Source organism: Bacillus rossius, chromosome 6, assembly GCF_032445375.1.
Source record: "Bacillus rossius redtenbacheri isolate Brsri chromosome 6, Brsri_v3, whole genome shotgun sequence".
Classification (NCBI taxonomy): Eukaryota; Metazoa; Arthropoda; class Insecta; order Phasmatodea; family Bacillidae; genus Bacillus; species Bacillus rossius.
In genome coordinates, this window is record NC_086334.1 from 82,452,918 (window position 1) to 82,474,073 (window position 21,156).

The 21,156-nt window shown below is 37.7% G+C and overlaps 1 protein-coding gene across 1 annotated transcript in view; it reads left to right on the top strand.

Annotated features, from left to right (window-relative positions):
• Positions 1-21,156, top strand: part of LOC134533336 (glutamate receptor-interacting protein 1) — a 351,603-nt gene that overhangs the window by 282,143 nt on the left and 48,304 nt on the right. The window contains exon 12 of the mRNA XM_063370854.1: positions 2,906-3,040. Coding sequence (XP_063226924.1) covers positions 2,906-3,040 — 135 coding nt within the window. The remainder of the gene's footprint in view (positions 1-2,905; positions 3,041-21,156) is intronic.

A 21,156-nucleotide genomic window follows, 5' to 3' on the forward strand; every position in this document is an offset into this window, starting at 1 on the left:
TGACATTACAATATGATCCTATTATCTTTAGAGGTATAACATACATAAATGTGTTTATAAATATAGATATAAAGCAAATATGTTCTGCTTGCTACAACGTTAAAGAATTACAAATGAAGCAAACATGATCGTAGAACATCTAATCAATTAGGCAATGCATGCCTCAAAATAGTGCTAAAGCAATAAGACTCTACAATAATACAGCTTTCATTTAACTTCATCGGGCTTACCCAATGTAAAGGGGCCATACTAAATACAAATGTGTGTAACTCATTTACATGTTTCTAACATTAATTCTGGATTAAATAAAGAATCATGCATTTACGAAAACAACCGACCATTGCAATAGACATGCAAATAAACTAAAACAAACTAGGATCAGAAAGGTTTCCTAGCCATTCAGGGTCCTCAAAATCACCCCTCCCCCTCCGGGGACAAAACCCCAAAATTTCGAAAATTTCAGGAATTTCAAATGTCTATTCTTTCGAAATGGAGTGTTCCGAACCATTTGAGGTCCTGAACATCCACCCCCCCCCCTTTTCCCAGAAAAAGTGAAATCCCCAAAACTTCGAAAAATTGGAGGAAATTGTATTACAATTAAGTCATTATGAACTAAAGTGTCCGGGGAATTGTGGAAATTTTACTCAAAGACGTCTTTTTCATCAAAATGAGGGTATATACTTTTTTTTCGATTTGGAGTGTTTCCTAGCCATTCGGGGTCCTCAAACTAACCCCCCCCCCCAACCCCCACAAGGAGTCAAAGCCACAAAATTTTGAAGTTTCAAAAATTTTACAATAATATTATCTTTAGATTTTAAGTGTTTCCGAGCCATTCAGGGTCCTCAACATACCCCCTCCTCTAGGGAAAAAGCCCCAAAATTTCGAAATTTTCAGATGTAGATGTAGATGTAGATAGAGATAAATATAGATATATAGATATATATTTAGAGAAATGGATAGATGATTTGTATATGTGTAACTACTTTAAACATATTACAAAACAAAACTGAATGAGGCATTGCAATGCATGCCGAGCATTAGCTAGATTATGGAATGTTTTCAATATTAGTAATCTTTTATTTTTAAGCTTTTTCTATAGTGCTTTATATAGTCTAGATTACATACAGACCACCAATTTTAAGATATATACTGGTAAATAACTATACACTGGCAGAACCACGTCTGTCAGGATCTGAAAATGATATAAATTATTTTGCACACTTGACATTTCGAAAAAGGTCCCCCTCACCCTGTGTTTAGCCCTGGCAACGCCGGGTACTGCAGCTAGTATCCTATAAATCCACATTTATTGAACAAGATCGGGTTCAATCTCACCTGAAACAAATAAAAAATTTTAATAATTTATTCTGTGTAATAGAATGGCAAAACAGCTCCATGATTCTTTACCCTACACTTCTATAAAGTATGCCTTGTTTTTCTCCATTCTTGTTTTAGACTGGATTATGCCAAACTGTAGTGACAAAAATATTTTGTATCTTTTTTTTAAACCACACCCCTAGCCAAGCGGTTCTCTGCTTCAGAAAGAACAACTCGATTTAAATATTCGCAATTGTAATGTTTCACTAAACAAAGCAACACTTTGTACATAAAGTGCCTACTTACTCGTGAAGGTGAATGAAGAGAGCCCTTACACAATCAATTCTAATATGGCCTCTCTCTCTCAAAGCTAAAGTTGGCGTGGTCAATGCTTAGGGTAGGTCTTCAGATTTGTCGGCAGCAGCAACGAACAGTGATCTCTTCAGACACCAGACAGGGAAATCACCCTTGGACGCCTCATAAAAGGAGTGGGAGAGACCAGTAAGTATGTTGGCTGAGAAGTAACGAGGTGAGGGTGTGGGCCACGTCACAGGCCAACATGCAGCACCAGCGCCGTGTGGGCCTCCCAGTTGGGGACCGCACCGCATGTGTTCGTGGCCGGCCAGTTGCGGCAAGGCTCGCATAGCACTCAACAGTCTGTGGCGCAAAGTTAGAGGCCGTTTCTTGAAGAGAAATATGCACTGCAAGCCGTATGCTTACTAAACTCCTAAATATGAGTGGGTGGCCAGCCATGCAAATACATTTCTTTAACAGCCATATTCTGCACAAGTGTGGCTTCACACAAAAACCCTGAAAACACATTTAATCTATATGCCTGTTTTTTTAACTTCACCGAATACATATTGCACACCCTTGTAACTATTTTGTTTTCGTTTCTTGATCTCTGCTCTTTATCTATCACATGTAATATAAATTACCGAAACAAAGTGCTTCACCGAAAATATAATTTTTGTTAAACAAGCGTGGTTAGTACAACTGGTATTAATACTTACGGTTAGTTAAAATATTATTTATTTTATCCAATCAACAATATTATATTAGTTATTTAAACTCTAATCTCTAAAGGGTATTTTTCAAAGCTCTGAAATTTATGATTTTACTAATATCTTTATTTATATGGTTACAATTTATTTCCACGTTTATCTGGATGAGTTGAAATAAGTCTGGAAACTATTTGTTTAAGTAACAGTTTACTCTTAATATATATGTGTGTGTGTAGATGTGTGTTTGTAGGTGTAGGTGTGTGTGTGTGTGTGCGCGCACGCGCGCAAGTGTGTGTCAAAAATGCTGTTTTCCCCCAGCGGTTTTAATTTATAAAACTAAAAAAATTCTGCCACTATTAATAAATTTCTCATTCGTAGATAAACCAGTGTGGCCCAAAACTCGTGAACACAGAATATTGAGTAAGTGGTCAGAAGTAGAAATTAGCTTATACTGCACTAATTAACACAGTTTAAGTGTGAAAACCAAAGAGCAAACTATGTCTTGATTACTTAATTTTATAGATAACTATGAATCAAGTAAAAAGCAGGTGTGAGATGCTGGGTTATGCTATGTTCCTGTGTAGGTGAATGATTCCCAGACCTTGGACTACGATTGTTGTATGACCGTGCCACTGATAGCGTCTGCAGGAGACAAGCTCAATCTCGTTATCACGCGTCGACTCGACTCGCACACTGAAGAGTCTGAAAGTGATCAGCAGGTAAGATGATCACAACTCTGCTGTCAGTCTTCTATATATTTGCAGAGTTTTTAAAGTAATTTTAATTATATATAAGTATATATAATTATATATAATAATATTTTTTCGAATTATATATTTTTAATTTACTTTAACATACACAACAGTTAATTAAATTACACAACTGTTTCTTTCTAGTTTTTTACTCTGACAAAATACTACTATGTTATGTTTCAGAAACACATTATATTGTTTTTATTTTATCAACACCTTTTTGAAAGACACATTTATTTTATAGTATATTTTTACTATCTGTTGTACCCATGGTTGATGGGTGTGATTGCCGTTTTGCCACAAAGTATTCTGATGGACTCAGTACTGTTTATATATGTGTCACCATGAAAATAACTGCCCGCCAATGTGCAATCCTCATAGCGGCACGCAAAAATATTATTTTACACATTTGTTAATTTAATAAAAATAATAATACAAGCAATTATTTTTGAAACTTCATACATAGCGACCAGAGTGCACATATAAATTAATCAATACATGTTCACTACACGCTCGCTATTGTGGACCATATAATTCTAAGTTGTATTTATAAATGGATTTTAATTCTATTCTCTAGCTAACCATGATTTTTACAGTATGGCAAGTACTTACATTTAGCGATTATATAGGCCTATAGTATGCATATGTATAAAATTAAAGATATTCTAAGCACGTAAATGTTACAAATATCAATGCATTTTAAATCTTATATAAATATGCTCAGCATGTAAAGAATCCTTTAGATTAAATAAAAAACTAAAAAGATATACTAAGCATATGTATTATATTCAATATACATAAGAAGTATATAATAGCCGATACGATACGATTAGAGGAGCATTAGGTGCCGATCACCATATTGAATTATGATGTCATTATATGACCTTGACCTTTTGTTCTTTCACCTTGAAATTTGAACTTGGTCGCCATCTTGAACCCCACCAACAAAAATTCTGCCAACTTTATTTAGAGTGATCCACTCTCCGAATGTTGCACTTTTCGTTATGGTTACCATCTTAAATTCCGCTATTTTGAATTCGGCCATCTTGACATTGAGCATCACACCCCAATAACCTTGAACTTTTTACGGTCGCCATCTTTAACCTGCAAATTTTATTAAACATTACATCATCTTGTTGCCGTCTGCTGGAGGCCATCATCTTGGATTTTGTCACTGTCGCCATCTTTTGTTTTTGTGTTCTGCTGGATGCCACCCTCTTTGTTTCTGCGGTTTGTTCATAGATAGAGAAGGCATCGCTTTGTTTCACGCACGCAATGTCGATTTTCCATTACCTACAGATGTTGTTATGACCCTTATAGACTTATTATAAAAAAATTTTATATAAAATATTTTGGAAGCACAGTCATACGAGTCTGACAGCTTGGAACTCTGGGCTGGAAAATATACGCCTTTAACCCCACGGCCATTGAGGCATTTACCAGACTAAGAATTAAATAAAGTACATATAAAACACACCTATTTGGAGTTACAGTTTTTTTTCCATTATGCAGATATAATATCATCACCTTCTAGAGGATGTTGCCACCATATTTATTTTCAATACATGGTACCAGAAGCACTAGTGAACCATCGTTTACTAGAGGCCATCGTCTACTGTAGCAATCATAGTTTTCAGTAATCAATACAAGAAGTGCTAATGTCAGGCAGTACACACATCATCTGCTGAATATCACTGCAACCATTCTAGTTTAATTTTTACCTGCTTGCTAGAGTGTAGTAGTATTTATTACCGTGGCATATGTCATCGTTTGGGCAATCTGGACTGCCATATCGAAATTCGTGATTATTAAACTATATTTTCATAAAAAATTCCCAAAATTCTTTAAATAATCATATATTACTTTACTGGCTTAATTGATTCATTCTAGTTTTTGGTTCGATCCTTGATCAATACAAAATGAGTATTTTAATTAAAGAATAGGTACTATAAAAGTGACAGCTTGAAGAAAAACAACATAACAAATGAAATACTTATTACATAACTTCTACAAGCACAAAAACAAGCAAACTACAAGTGTTTCTCGAGATCTACATCAGCTAACTCAATTTAAAGCGAGATGGGAAGCCCCACCTCTTGATGCAGGTTCGTCCATTTCTTTGTTTGACAATTTTCTCCACCAAGTACGTATCAAAATACAGTGTAGACTGAATCTTTTCGCCATAGAAACCACTGCAAATAAGCTTGTGACCCATATCAGTAGTATGTATTGGCTGGTCCGGTTACAGGCGCCTGACGCTGGAGCTGTGAGCCGGGTCAATGACCGATTGCTCTGACGTTATGGCGGCCATCTTGGTCTCAAAAATTCCTCAAAATTCTTCGAAAATGACTCAAAATGACTCAAAAATTCCCTTTTTCAAAGGAAAAATTCCCGTTTCGAGGGGAAATGTACCTTTTTAGTCCTTAAAAACATCAGCGGTAATAAATATCCATATTGAGGCTTAAACATCCATGTCTACCGCCTACGATAAGCCTCTGGTGTCATCATGGAATATGTCATCATGGAATATGATGTCACCATTGCAATTTCCGTTACGCCAGCCATCTTGGAAATCATTATTTACTATCTGATTTTAATGATACAAATTAAAAATTTATAAAAAAAATTCAATTAATAAAATTATTAATAAAAATATTTTAAAAACCATACACCTACCATATGGAACTTTGTAGTCCTCAGTTCGAACCTGGTAGGGCAAAAAAATGGCTACCGATCCTTCCCTTATGGTGGCTGCTGGCAAACTGATCCCCACCACTTTGTTCGTAAGCATATATATCGTCAGCTAGTATGATGTCATGTCCGCCATCTTGAAAATCCGTAATATTAATACTAGAAATTTGGGAAAAATTTATAAATCTATAAAAAAAAATATTAAATAAATTTTAATAAAAAATCTTTCAAAACACAGTTGCAAATGTAACGGCCTTCACCTTCGATTCTATAAATGTTGCATGTTTCGTTACTCCCATCATGGTCGTTGAGCATGATGTTATTGTTTCACTTTTCGTTATGCCTACCATATTAGATTCAAGAGTGTTGCACTTTTCGTTACGGCCACAATCTTGAAAAACCGTAATTGTTATGCTAGAAATTCTGTAAAAATTTCACAAATTATCAAATTATTAAATAAAATATAATCAAATACAATTTAAAAATTCACTTAGGCCTTGACAGCCTCGGTTAGATCCCTGGACAATGCAAAATAAATAAATTTTATATAAAAAATATTTATTTATATATCATGATCAAAATTCATAAACAGGCTAAAAATTCCATACTACCAGCCTACAGTATGCCATTATGACCACCATCTTAGAAATTTGTATTTAATGACCGATAAATTTATAAAAAAATTCCATTTATAAAAAAAATCACACATTAATTTACATATTAAATGGCTTCTTGGTTCGATCTATGGACGAAGCTGAAAATGAATTTTATTAAAACACCAGAAAAGGGTTAGGTTAAAGAAATAAAACACCGCAAGTTCTTTAACAAAAATAATATTTAATACCTAATTTATATTTTACTTCACGAACACTTGCAAAAGCCAGCAATCTTAAAAACATTTATCCCTGTATAGGCGTGAAATGACTAATTCTTATCTCCAATCGGTTTATACTAAACAGAGACCAACCAGAAACATTACCGACATATTCATCCTCTTCTTGACAAAGTTTCTGGATACAGTGTTTAACAGTTTGCTTCACATCGTCAGAACTGTAAATTACTGCAGCCGATGTCTTGAATGCACACTTCTTCACTTTGTCATCGAACGGATATGGCTTTCCATATATACAGTCCAACCAAATGTTATACTTTAAAGATCCGTTTGTTGCTACGTCATCAGTAAGCTGATTGATTATGTTCTGTCTGATATCGTTAAGAAAAATAGAAATGTATTTCGACTCACTAAACGTATTTAGATAATAGTAGTCTTTCAATGTTACACGAAATGCAGACTGCACTAAGTAAAAGCCATTATCATTCACCTGTAGAGCACCGATAACAGTCTTAGGATTAGTTTCATGTCCAGACGTCATACCAAATGTTTGTTTATCATCTTTTTTTTTTGCCTTTACGCTCACGAGTCGTCAACCTAAACCGAGGAGTCAAAATTTCTGGAGGAAGTTCACCAGTAGCCTCACGGACTCCACCTTTACAGTTTTTCGCATGTCGACGCGAATTATTAATTGGAGTAAACCATTCATGACACTCATCACAGCGAAACTTCTTGCAAGAAGGATTCTTCGTAAATTTACTCCTCTCATGTATCCGTACAGCATGAGCAAATGTAAATGTCATATCATAGTAGCTGCAAGGATACCATGGTGATGAAGACGAACCCGAACCAGATGTCGATGTTACTGCAGTTGTACCATTTCCAAGCAAACACTTATGTACATCAATCATTCGCTGTTGCACCGAAACCTTTACTTTCTACTGCGCAGCAAGACATTTGCATGTTTCCAAGTGTTGCTTCTAATTAGCATTTCTTGTAAATTGCTTGCGACACTTTTTACAGCCACACATTTTACAATTAAAGTTATTAGCACATTCTCTCTTACCGGGTCGCCGAGTATAGCGGATGTTTGAGAAAATCCTGTCGCAGTAACGACATCGATGTTCGTTAGTTGTTGAAGAATCACCATACATTGAAGTCTCCATCGAGGGCGAAACCGGACCATTGCATTAACTTGGGTTACGTGTTTCCGTAATTTTTTTCTTGTACATAGATTCTACACTCATAATTGCTCTTCTTCTGTTGCTGGATCATATTTCCTCTTCTTTGCAGTAGGCATCACATCGTCAACTTCTGTCTTCACGTGTATGATTGGTTCTTCCATATATTGATGTTCGTGAAGACGACTCGTGATTGGTTTAAATATCTCTTTATTTCCCACTTCATGTGCAAGTATGGCTCTTCTATAAAGTAGATAATTTTCACGAACGGATTGTATAGCACGATAAAGGTCACTTGCCAAGTATCACATTGTTCTGGCTGAAAAACGATTGCAAGACATCCTTTTATAATTTTTTTTTGTTTGCAGAAACTTCTTTCATGCACGAATTAATCATATATTATCTGTGGTTAGCAAGATCTGTTTTCGTTGCGAAATGATTTAGTAATGCATTCAGGCTACTGTACCGGAAATTAGGTATTTCGACACTTTTTTTTTGTTATTATAATTTTTAATTAATTTTGGAAATTTTATTTTTCTTTATAATTTAGTTACAATTGGGTGTTTTTCACTTTGTTAGGCTGGTGTACTCTCCTTAGTTAAACTTTGTGCCAGTAAACTGAAGCACATTTCTCAGAGACCTATCTGATATTTTGCAAATATAAGACTTCGTTGGCAGCCCGTTTGACATTTCCCTCGCTTGTAGTCACGTCCCAGGCCTGTAACATTACTTCACTTCATGACTAAAACTGCATACAACAGCTCTGGACGAGTTGTTACCATTTCTCAGAGTCGAGCTTACCATAGCCTTTCCCGTCATGCATACGTCTTAGGTTCTCTCCTCGAAAGTCACATCATGGACAGTCGTTCCCAGCGTCGTTGCATTTTTGTCCACCCCCTCCCCTCTCGGTTTTAAGAATTTAGCCCAGGACCATTGATCGGTCGTGAACCCCGCCAAGCGTTGGCCGGCGTCAAGGACATTTTGTCATAGAAAAAATATGTGCAAAGATGGACCACACACAACATCTAGCGGCGGACATAGTAACTTCTTCTCGTGTCACGAGCCCGTGGAGCGGACCCTCGCGACATCTGGTACTAACTTGCTAACCTCCCAGCTACCTTCCCCTGTAGGCCGCCAGAGTACAGCACCAGACTGCGCCATTAGCCCCAGGTTAAAGCAGATGTCTTGGGCGAGTCGATTCTTTTTTATTTCAGACACCCCTCAACAGGTAGCGCTAAAGTCGGCCAGTGCTACCAACTTCGAGACATCAAAGTCAGAGTTTTTTATGATGCCCACTCGGGGAACTTCGGAACCTTTCGGTCCGGACGTCCCAGTCTCCCCCTCCACTTTTGATTGAACATTTACTTTTATTACGAGACGCGGTTCTTCGCAAGAGACTTCGCGTCGCGACTGCAGACGGACCGTTTGTGATTATCGCCTGTTCGACGAGACACACTACTATCCTTCCATCCGGCCGCAACCGACGATGTAGTCGCTTAAATAAGGCATGCTATCCCTGTAATCTTCTTTAAGAAGTTTAGTCCGTCTGCATAGTACAAAAAATAGAAGTTATTTACTTTTAAATAATATTTTTTTGAAATAATGAAAACGTCTGCGCCAGCCGCCTATTCGCGGGCTCCAGATACGGACTGGCGACGCATCAGAATACAAGCCAACTTCCCTGTCTGGTGAGTTACGATCCGCGACATTCCCCAACCTCCCCTTAACTTTTGCGGGCATTTTCTGCCCAGTTTTCTGTCTGTGTACTAGTTCTGATCAGTTTTGATTTGGACTGTTCGCAGACAGGGTCCGAGAGCCGGACACTGTATTGGCATTTTCACCACCCTTCCTCAACAATACTCAGGCGCCCTGGCAGCATGTTCCCGATTGATCTCCGGGAAACGAAGCCCCGACCTCCGGTGCTACTGTATCATTTAACCTTTTTCAGAACTTTCTTAAATTACGCCGTCAGACGAAGTTCATCAGATAAACATAATTTCTGGACTTTTAGAATATATACTGGGATGGTTTAAACAAATTTGTATTTTTATTGGTTTATGTATTTTTTTAATGAAAGCTTTTATAATTTAATTTAGGGCCGGCCCATATTTTTCTTCTTTTCTGAATATACCTGAGAGCTGTTTAAGTATGTAATTGATATTGTATGTTAATATTTTTTTTAAATATATGTTATAAGTTTCCTCATGTAACGAAACATTATTACAGATGAACTTTTTGCATTGGTTTTGTGAATCGATATATATTTAGTTTTCAATGCCATGTTTGTTTGATATATTGAAGTATGTGCTATGGTATTGGAATTTTGATATTGTATGTACATTACTCTATGCTTAGGAAGGAGTTTTAAAAATGAATGAAAGAATTGATATCCTCGAAAAGGAAATAATTAAAAATAAATACGAAGGCCGTGTTTTTTCCTTTTGAAATGATAATCGTATAAGATTATATTTTATGAGTGAAGAAATTAACTAAATACAATCGAGTCTGTCGACTAATACTGAGTACTCGTCGGAATTTCAGAAGTCCAAAGGTATGAATTTCGTTCTCTACCATTGACAACAGTTGGCCGGGATTTATTATTAAAACATTATAATATAAACTATATCGTGGTGTGCATTAATGTTGGAACCCAATTTTAATATTGACAATAACTTTTGTTTTTTTTAAATGATGTGCCCAACCTAACTTCCAGTCATTTAACAAACATTTGAGCTGACACAAATGGTTTATTTGTTCTTAATTTTACATCCTTAATTATAATTTTCCATATACCATCACAGATTCAAGCTAACCATATTGTTCGAGCTTTATTTGTTGTGTAGAATCTGTATTCCAGTATTGAGGATTAGTCTATAAGTAATTTTTTTTATTTTTATTTTGTAATTATAACACAGAATATTATACATGCACACACACTCACAGAGAAAATTTTTATTCACAATGAAGCTCCTAACGTTAGTATTAGAGAAAATGGCGCCCAACGTGGGGCACGAATGTACGACGAGTGCTTTGTTTAGTTATTTAGTATTTTTTTTAGTTTGTTATTGAAAATATTGGGCATCTTACTACCTACTCCATACACCATGTCTAGAGGTAGTGCGTCAGTTTACAGTCTCCGTAATAGAACTGAGACTACCTACAATGAGTCAAACGAAGTTGATGTTATTAACTCAGGTAGTGACACGCTAACAGCTTCGTCCGAGGACATGGGTTCACAGGAAAGGGTAGTTAAAGTGGACAGTTCGGTTACATCGCTTACCAGAGAATGTGAATGTTTGGAGCGGCCGTTGGTCCCTGCTCAGATGCCTTCAAGGTGTGACACCTCCAGAACCTCAGTGTTACCAGCTGCAGCTGCTGTAATTGAACAGATTCAGGAACCTTTTAATGTAGCTTTGGATAGGATATCAGCGGATGCAGTAGTAACAGAACCTATACAAACAGCTGTCTTGGGCCATGTGTCTATTCCATCACCAGAAGTCTTCGATCTGGATCGTTTAGGCCAGATGTTACTCAACTTGCAGGTCAACATAAGTAGTATACAGTCGGACATTAGCAGCGTGCGTACAGACCTACAGTCGGACGTTAGCAGCGTGCGTACAGACCTACAGTCGGACATTAGCAGCGTGCGTACAGACCTACAGTCGGACATTAGTAGCGTGCGTACAGACCTACAGTCGGACATTAGCAGCGTGCGTACAGACCTACAGTCGGACATTATCAGCGTGCGTACAGAATTACAGTCGGGACTGTTTAACATAGAGACCTGTCTAAGAACCGATCTCAATATATTAGAGGGGCGATTGGAGTCAAAGTTCAGGGAACAACACAAGACCTTGGAACAGCTGGCTGATCGAGTTTCACAAGGACAGTCCCAGGTCGAACAGCTGGAGTCACGCACGAAGGCGCTTCTCGTCACTGCTACACAAGAACGCCAAGAGCTTAAGAGGCAGTGTTCTAATAACCACTCTGCCATAAGGGAAGAGACCTTGCACCTATCCGAAAGATTAGATCACATAGAAGAGGCAACATCCATATTAAGCAATCGAGTCGATGCGATCGGCGGTGACGTTATGCAAGTTGCGGAGAAGGCTGTTGAGGCTAAAACATTCTCCCTGAGTCAGCGTGTTGAACAACACCATCACCAAGTAGAAGCCCATGTACAATCATTGGAGCGACGAGTACATGAACTAGGATCAGCGCTTATTACCAACCATATTCCCAGAACAGAAATCGAAAATAGCAGTCCATTAAAGGAGAGTAGGAGTCAGGATACTGCGCCAGACATGCCAGTAGTTGACAGACAGATCCTGAACAGGCCTGCCAACATTACCAGCCTAGACCCGGCTGCACTTATTCATCACCCTGCTCGCCAATGGTCGGAGTCTATGCCGACGTTTTCTGGCAAGTCATCCGAGAATCCTGTAAGATTCTTAAACAAATTTGAAGAGTATGTAAAAACCTTTGGCTTATCCGATACAGAGAAACTGAGATGTTTGAGCACGGCTCTAAAGAGTCATGCATTTTACTGGTGGGAAATACAGCTTAACACCACCCACTCGTATGAACATTTCAAGGAGAAGTTTCGACAACAGTATTGGAATCTCAGGATCCAAGGGAACTTACGCGCACAACTTCACACTGAACGGTACGATCCGAAGCGCGGAGCATCGCTGGAAGCACATATTTCCAGTATGTATGAAAGAACTAGATACCTGGACCTGGCTATGACAGATGAAGAGTTCATTGCTACCGTGTCAACACAGCTTCCTTTAAAGTACCAAATGCAACTGAGTGGCAGAAGCTATAAAGATGTTACCGACTTCCGGGAACAGCTGTTTTTACTGGACAAGTTGGAAAGGCTCCACAAGTCACAATTCAGCAAAGAAGAGTCTGAAACGAAAGTGACATACCCAAAGCATCAGCCGGTACATAATTATTGGCAGTCGCGTGACAGTAAGCAGCGAGAAGACAGACAAGCGGTCGTAAACCTGCTAGGATGGGAGAGTGAAGAGAATCCACGACGCAATCAGCAAGGCCACAGAAGAAAAGGTGGCTACCACAGCCAACATTCCAGTTGTCCACCCAGACATTCAGGTCCATACAGGAGCAAGACCTGGTGGTCAAGTAACCAAAAGTACCACAGTGACAATGAAGACAGTCAAATGTACCGAGATGAACCTCGACGAGGTAACAGAAGTCGGCGTTCCATATCACCGGAGGAGCGGCCACCCAAGAAATCTACGTCAGGACGACGCAAGTCTCATTCAGACGAAGAGTACGAGGATGCAAAGGGATATCGCAAGTCTTTCGACAGTCGATACACCAACAAGACCGAAGAGGACCGACTGTCATCACACCAAGTCAACACTGTTTCAGGGAACAGCAGCATAGTTCAGGACAGTAAGCAAGCATTATCGTCTTTTCAGAAAGCATTCTCACCACCAGGAACTACGCAGCAGTTAGGGTACTTCGCACGCAACGAGCCATTGAATCCTGCGGCGGAGGCATTTCAGGTGGCCCTAGCCAACTCCACGAATGGAAGAGTCTAGATCGGTCTTTGACGATAAACCCTGCATATTTACCCAAATATGACATACCACCAACAGAAGACAATCTACCCAGTGGAGAAGAAGTTAGTAAACTAGTACATGCTAAGCTGGTATCAGAGTCTGCAGTCAGAGGTCAGCGAAAACCAGCATCCAAGCATCGGAGCTTCTGCATAGGAGATCTAGTATTGCGGAAAACTGCACCCATAAGCAAGAGTGGGAGTACGTAACTAAGAAGCTATTCCTACTCTATACAGGTCCCTATGTCGTCACGGAAGTCGTGAACTCGAATTGCTACACATTAAAGGATTTGAAGACTAATCCAGTCATAGGCAGATACAACCTAACACAACTGCGAGAGTACAAAACGCCCATCACTCAAGTATAATGTAGACATGGAGTCCAGAAGCTTTCTAACGAAAGGCTAAAATAGTCAAGCAGTCAGCTTATAAAATGAAATTTTATTTAATTCTTAGTCTGGGGTTTAGAGACGTATTGTTTACACATTGTGTGTAGTGAGGTGATAATCCAGTTTGCAGTATACCGAGGAGTCGCACTAATGTGAGCTTGGCATCGTGTATGTCGACTGAAATTGTATATCAGTCGATCGTCCTGCGAAGAGGTGAAGAGATATGCCACCCTCGCCGGGATATAGATACTGCAGTGTCTATGGACATTTAGCCGAAGAGCTATTGCTGCAGGTGGGCAGTCAAACATAGTGTTTGACGTATTATGTCAAAGTCATACGGTGAAACTATTCGGAAGCAACCTGATAGAAACCTACTGTTTTAAGGAATTTTTAGTAATTGGCATTAATTGATTACACGAAAACCAGCTGATTTGCTTAGTTTTAGTCATAGTTAACAATGGTATTCGGCATACTCCATGTGTTGACTTAAAAGTTGTGACTTGAACTAAAATGCCTATGGTGTTACTGTATGTAGTAGTATGTACATGACAGCATTGAGAGTTTATAGTTATTCAAACAAATACAAAGCACATGCATATACTAGTAGTCAGTTATATTATATATGATGAATCCCATGTATGTTTAGAACACATTACTACTTTAAAATAATACAATTTTTCTCAATTTGATTTAAACATATACACCTTCTATTATATCCAGGAGATAACCGAACGTGAGTATGGGATACTCCAAAAGTATCCAAATTAGGAAAGTACACCCACCATTGTGTACAATTCCCTAACCAAGATTAATTAATGATAGTTAATATGACACATATTGTACATAAGGAAATGACTAATCATGACTAAAACAAAATTGTAAATCCTAACAAATTTATCTATTGTGTTATTGAGATATTATAAAGTTTAACACGTGTTTTAATGTTCAAACAGTTATTGTTAACGAAGGTTAGCATTACAATTATTACTTAAGTTAGTATTGAATATTTTCGTAATTTATGAAAATTTAAATGTAATTTGAAACTAGTTAAGTTTTGGGTTATTTAAGTAGTTCAATTAAACCTGCTGTGTCAGCAACAGCAAAAACAGAAGTGAGGGTAGGTGATTAACTTACATTTGCAAGCATGTAAGTGGCACATAATTAAGCTTAGTGAAGTGAGATTATGCTGGGACACCTATACTTCAAGTGCGAAAGCTAAATGTGTAACAATGATAATGTACCTAAAGGGAAAAACTGGACTTGAAGCATCCACGTCGTGTATGATGTGACAGTATCACGTCACCACATCAGCAATTACAGCAGGTCGTAGTGACGACCCCTGCCACTGCCGCGGACCACAAAACGCTGTCCGAATGCTGGAGCGGCACCATGGAAGCGGGATGTCTTCCGTCTCGCATCCAGTAGGCCTTTCTTCCTGGACGCTGTTCGGGAACCTCATCGCTAAGGCACCCTTCTAATGGAGTCATGTTGCAGTAACAGGAGTGCCGGGGTGAGATGCATTAACTTTCTCCCAATCGCTCGAAAACTGTTATATCAAAGTCTGCATCAGCCGCCACCAACAAGGATTCTCTTCTGGTTATCCGCTGTCTGCTGAATCGTTGGGGAAAATCGCCATCCGGACAATGTCAAACTGCTCCCTTAAAACCATCCTATTGTTCTCATTAAATCAGTGGTCAAGTCTTGCGAGATTTGTTATATATATAGTCAAAAAGTTTGATTAAAAACCTATGTTGTGCAAGTTGCGATGTTTGTAACTGTTGTGTAAAAGAAAAACTCGGACACGTGATACAATATAACAGCGACTTTTTTATATACACAACAGGGAGCGGCAATCTGTAACGAAACATTATTACAGATGAACTTTTTGCATTGGTTTTGTGAATCGATATATATTTAGTTTTCAGTGCCATGTTTGTTTGATATATTGAAGTATGTGCTATGGTATTGGAATTGTGATATTGTATGTACATTACTCTATGCTTAGGAAGGAGTTTTAAAAATGAATGAAAGAATTGATATCCTCGAAAAGGAAATAATTAAAAAGAAATACGAAGGCCGTGTTTTTTCCTTTTGAAATGATAATCGTATAAGATTATATTTTATGAGTGAAGAAATTAACTAAATACAATCGAGTCTGTCGACTAATACTGAGTACTCGTCGGAATTTCAGAAGTCCAAAGGTATGAATTTAGTTCTCTACCATTGACAACAGTTGGCCGGGATTTATTATTAAAACATTATAATATAAACTATATCGTGGTGTGCATTAATGTTGGAACCCAATTTTAATATTGACAATAACTTTTGTTTTTTTTAAATGATGTGCCCAACCTAACTTCCAGTCATTTAACAAACATTTGAGCTGACACAAATGGTTTATTTGTTCTTAATTTTACATCCTTAATTATAATTTTCCATATACCATCACAGATTCAAGCTAACCATATTGTTCGAGCTTTATTTGTTGTGTAGAATCTGTATTCCAGTATTGAGGATTAGTCTATAAGTAATTTTTTTTTTATTTTGTAATTATAACACAGAATATTATACATGCACACACACTCACAGAGAAAATTTTTATTCACAATGAAGCTCCTAACGTTAGTATTAGACTCAGTATGGAGTAATTATATTCAGACGGAATCACACCTTGTTTTTGTTCATTTCTCATATCCTTGTGAAACCTTAAAGATCCCCAGCACACTACTTTGAAAAGCTCTCAAATCGTCATGTCTTTGTGCATTCGATGCTTTGATCAACTCGTGAATACGTTAATAAGGAGCCTCTACTGCTTATCGATGGCTAGCAGGTACTCTAGTAATTTATTTTCGTACTTTCTACTTTTTTGAGCCATTAGTGAAGGGTATTATCCTGATATCGAAATTTTTAGGCTCGATAACAGTATGTAGTTCGAGAGCACGACTACTACGATCGAATTTTGAAATGCTATGAATTATATTTGACGATAAGCTGGTCGAAACCTTGTCTGTACCTGCCTTTATATAGAGGCCAGTCAATGCTCATATTTTCAGGATAAGGAGCACATGTCTTTTAAGTCATTAAAAGTCATATCGCTGTATACGTGGTCATTATAAGCGTGATGTAAATTAAGTTCGCTCACATGGAAAATAACTATGACATTCGAATTGCCACATAGCAAATATTTCGGTATTCGGCCGTATGTTTGATACAGTTAAATGCAGTCTACTTTTGTGTTCCTTCCCATGGAAAAGTACTCTTGTACTATGTCTTGCCTTTCACACACAAAATCGTCGAAATCTATTACGGAAATGGCTCTTACTTCACTAGTAATCACCACTTTGCATTTTAAAAAACGGAAAAAATATACCAGGTCGTCTAATTATTGTATAATTGCGTCCATGTGCAGATACTTAAGCTGTTGCAATGACTTGGAATAGAAGTTAATGTTCTCGGACCGAAGACCATTTGATTTCTCCGAAACTCAGTAGAACGCACATTTTCCCAAAATTGGACGGGCCTGTCATAATGCTTTGCATGGAAGAAGATAATAATGAGCCACCTCACGATTCGGGCGCACTGTCTTCGTTGTATTTCATTAAGCGCGTGAGCAAAAAAGTAAACACATTAATACTTTCGGCTCAGTTGCTCATAATGCTTTGAAGAAGTAAGAACAAAAACACGTCGGTGCAGAATTCGTAAGCTCGCAGGACTAGAATAAAAAAATTGTGGCGTGAGGCATATCGAAAATACCGAAGGCCCAGACTAAAATTGGAATGGGTACTGGTTTAGCCAGGACTCGCCACACCTAGGCTAAATTATGCGAGACTGGTGCCGGAATGCAAAAGACCATGAGAAAAAACAGACTCTCGTCAAAAAAGGATTACTGGCAGATTTCTACCTTGGCTTTTGCTAGCATTGGGAATCCTTGGAGGCCTCACGGTGCTACGATTTGTATAGTGCTGGCAGTCAACACTCAAAGAACGAGTGCAAGCAATTAAAGGAAGCATGAAGACACAATGTAAATATGGAAGCCATTGCCAAGTGTAAAAAACACACAGTAATCTACTTACGACCCCAAAAAACAAGTCAAGGCATGGTAATAAGATAAGTTGAAAAATCCTAAGTTCTTTGCTGACACATACACTCACCAATATAGATTTAACAAAGTACGCTCGAAAACTTAAAAAACCTAATTTCCTAGGCATTTTTATGCAAGACAGTTCACCTAGCAAGGCAATGACTCGGGAGTGTGCTGTTATTAATTTATATGTGTTGACAGGTCGTGGCATGTAATAAGTCTGGAAAAAAGGACGAATACCACGATAGTTAGGGTGACTTGAGACCTCCGCTAGAACGTAGGCTGTACCTGTGTAGGACAATGTTTTGCTACAATTTTGTTTTGCATTACAGACTGTACAGTTATGAAAATAAATCAGACATGTCGAGAACACTTATTTCGACAGTGTTGCACTTTGGAGTTTAGAGTTGGAAGAAAAATTATGTATTGGACGTGTAAATTTTCAAATGTCCATTGCTATACCAAATATCGACAAACATAACTGCAAGATCTGCTTCCTGAAAATGGATGGGACCACTCAAGAAATACAAGTACCTGTTGAACCTTACTAAATTGACGATATTGCAAAATACGTAAAGGAATAGTTACCACCAGATGTAAACTTAAAACTGCATGGATATCCAAACATATAAAAATCATTCTAACATGCATTGTTTATTTTACGAAACCTGGGGCCATAAGTACGATGCTCGGATTCAAACCAAATTTGTAAGTTGCAGGAAAAAAACATACGAATATGCACGCACTGTAAACATATTGGCCATGAATGTCATATGAATAAACTGAAATTTGGCAAGTGGAACACATCTCTCTCAATGGATTAATAAACAACACTACACTAGATATCATCCATAATCTTACCAGAATGTAAACTGGTTCAAATCCTGCTAAGTATCATACACGTTCCAGTCGTCATGAAGTGGATACAATAAATCGTCGGCAGAATCGTTGGCAAGCAAGGATGATTAGTGAATTTTCAACACAAACAAATTATATTATGTCAGCACTTGAAGCGATGAGCGTAAAGTTTGTGACACCACACTGTTATAAAAGAAGTCGCATTGGCGTGCAAACAACCAATTCTCTACCAGACATTAGTGCATTAACACCTGACAGCGTAATGTCTCTACGCAGGTTTGGAAAAGTGCCAAATAAATATATAAGACGAAATTCTCAATATGGAAATCCCAGTCATTTTTAATGACAACATTACGAAAATGGAACTGCGCGAGAATTAGCCTTTCCTGCTTGGACCATATGCACTACCTTCTGAAGTACACATCGCTGTATAGCATCAAAATATCTGTACTTTGCCGTCGCACTCGGTTTTTCGGATAAGATGTGCTGTATTGTAAAAAAAGGCAGATGACATGCATCCGACCACAACGACAGTATCCTGCAATGGTTTTCTTCACCTAATAGAAAACCAAATATGTAATATGTTTTCAAATGTGTCGAGTTAGACCAAATGAGAGATATGGGCATAACCACCTCAATGAATATTACCTTTCGCTCATGCCGAATAAACTTCCTGCTGCAAACGTGGCTGGTTGGGGCCTGGAGGATGATTACAAGCTACCTGATAATGCCGAAGGAAAATTCTAAGTTTGTGTTTATCTGTCCATGCTTCTTAAATTCCCTGAAGACTACGAGCATACAAACATTAATTAGAAACAAGAGCTCGTAATGCTTCTAGCTAACATGCATATTAATGCAAATGTCGCTGCTGCAGAAAATCCAAAGGATATCTTTCTAACTCTACAGTCTATCGAGTGGATGCTGCCTCAAGTCCAAGTCGGCACTTTCGAACAAATCAAGATGCTGAAGAATGTAAAAAATGGCAAGAACATTATTGTACCATTCACATCTTGGGGCTTGGAAATATATCCTATTCTACCTCAAGTCAGTGTATCAATTGGCTCGTGAAGTCAAGCTTTGCTACGTAAAAAACGAAATACTTCATCGTCGGGCTTCAGGCTGGAAAACAGCTCAATGCAAGAGTTAACCCCTCTGTGTTCGATAACCGATTACATATGTGCAAAAATGGTGATTTTAAGTTATATTTTTTATTTAAATATTATTTATAGAATTTTTTATCAATTTTAAATTTTTTCATTAAAATCGGATTATAAATAAATATTTTCTAGATGGCGGCCGTAACCTAAATTGCAACGGTGACGAAATGATGATGTCAGCGGCTTAGAGCGGCTAGCTCTTTGGACTTTTAAGCCACTTCCATGATTTTGAGTTCTTTCTTAAGGAAAAAGACAGTTGAGATTTTTCGAAATCGTAATTTTTAAATTTTTGTGGATGAAAACGAGAACTTTTTCCTCAAAATGGGGAATTTTGAGTCATTATGAGTCATTTTTAAGACATTTGTGTGTAATTTTTGAGTAATTTTGAGGAATTTTTGAGTCCAAGATGGCTCCCATGACGTCATGATTTAGGTCGGTCATTGACTCCACCACACACAACAGCCTGAAGCCTTGTCCGGACTGACTAGTCTACACTACTCTAAAGCAAGATGCAATTGGAGCAAATGGAGCAATTTAGAGTTATATTGCCATTTAGAGAATGTGTAGCCAGTTGGAGCAATTGGAGGAAGCTATCATAGCCAGATGGTACCGGATCCCATAAAATCCTATCTAACATATCCTATCATATTGTGAAGATCGTATTATATGTATCTTATCGTATCCCACAGATATGATTTTATTATATCCCACAGATCATTATCCTACCGATTCTTTCCTTCTTATTGTATCCTACCAATCGCATCATATCGACATATCGTATCTTGCTGATTTTATTCTACCATATCCCTTTATGTTTCCTATCGTACGCTACAGAGTTGAATATGTGTCCATTTTGTTAAATGTGAACCCTTTTTTTGTTAAATGTGGTTATTCTTTTAATAAATGTGTGTAGCCCAGTCTGAAGCCATAACTGAAGATTTAAAGTTTCAGAACCTTATTGTCTTGTAGTATGCATAAAACATATTTCGGGGACACTGTATCCCATAGTCTGCATAAATAATTTTTAATTAGATGGTCTATATTGTAAAATGGGATTTCTCCAAATATTATGTCTCATTAAAAATTAATATAAATAATTTAAATAAAATAAATAATTTAAATTTTACAATGAGTTTTGTTTAATTTATAAGGGTGAAAAATTGTTACTCGGAGAACATGTTCGCTAAGGCTAGCAAGAAGTTTATTTTTGTAGTTACAACTAACTTAATAAAGTACTTTTAATTCTAGGATCGAATTGGTGAGGTTCACGATCCCATACGGGATCTGGTGAGAGTTTAATAAATCGA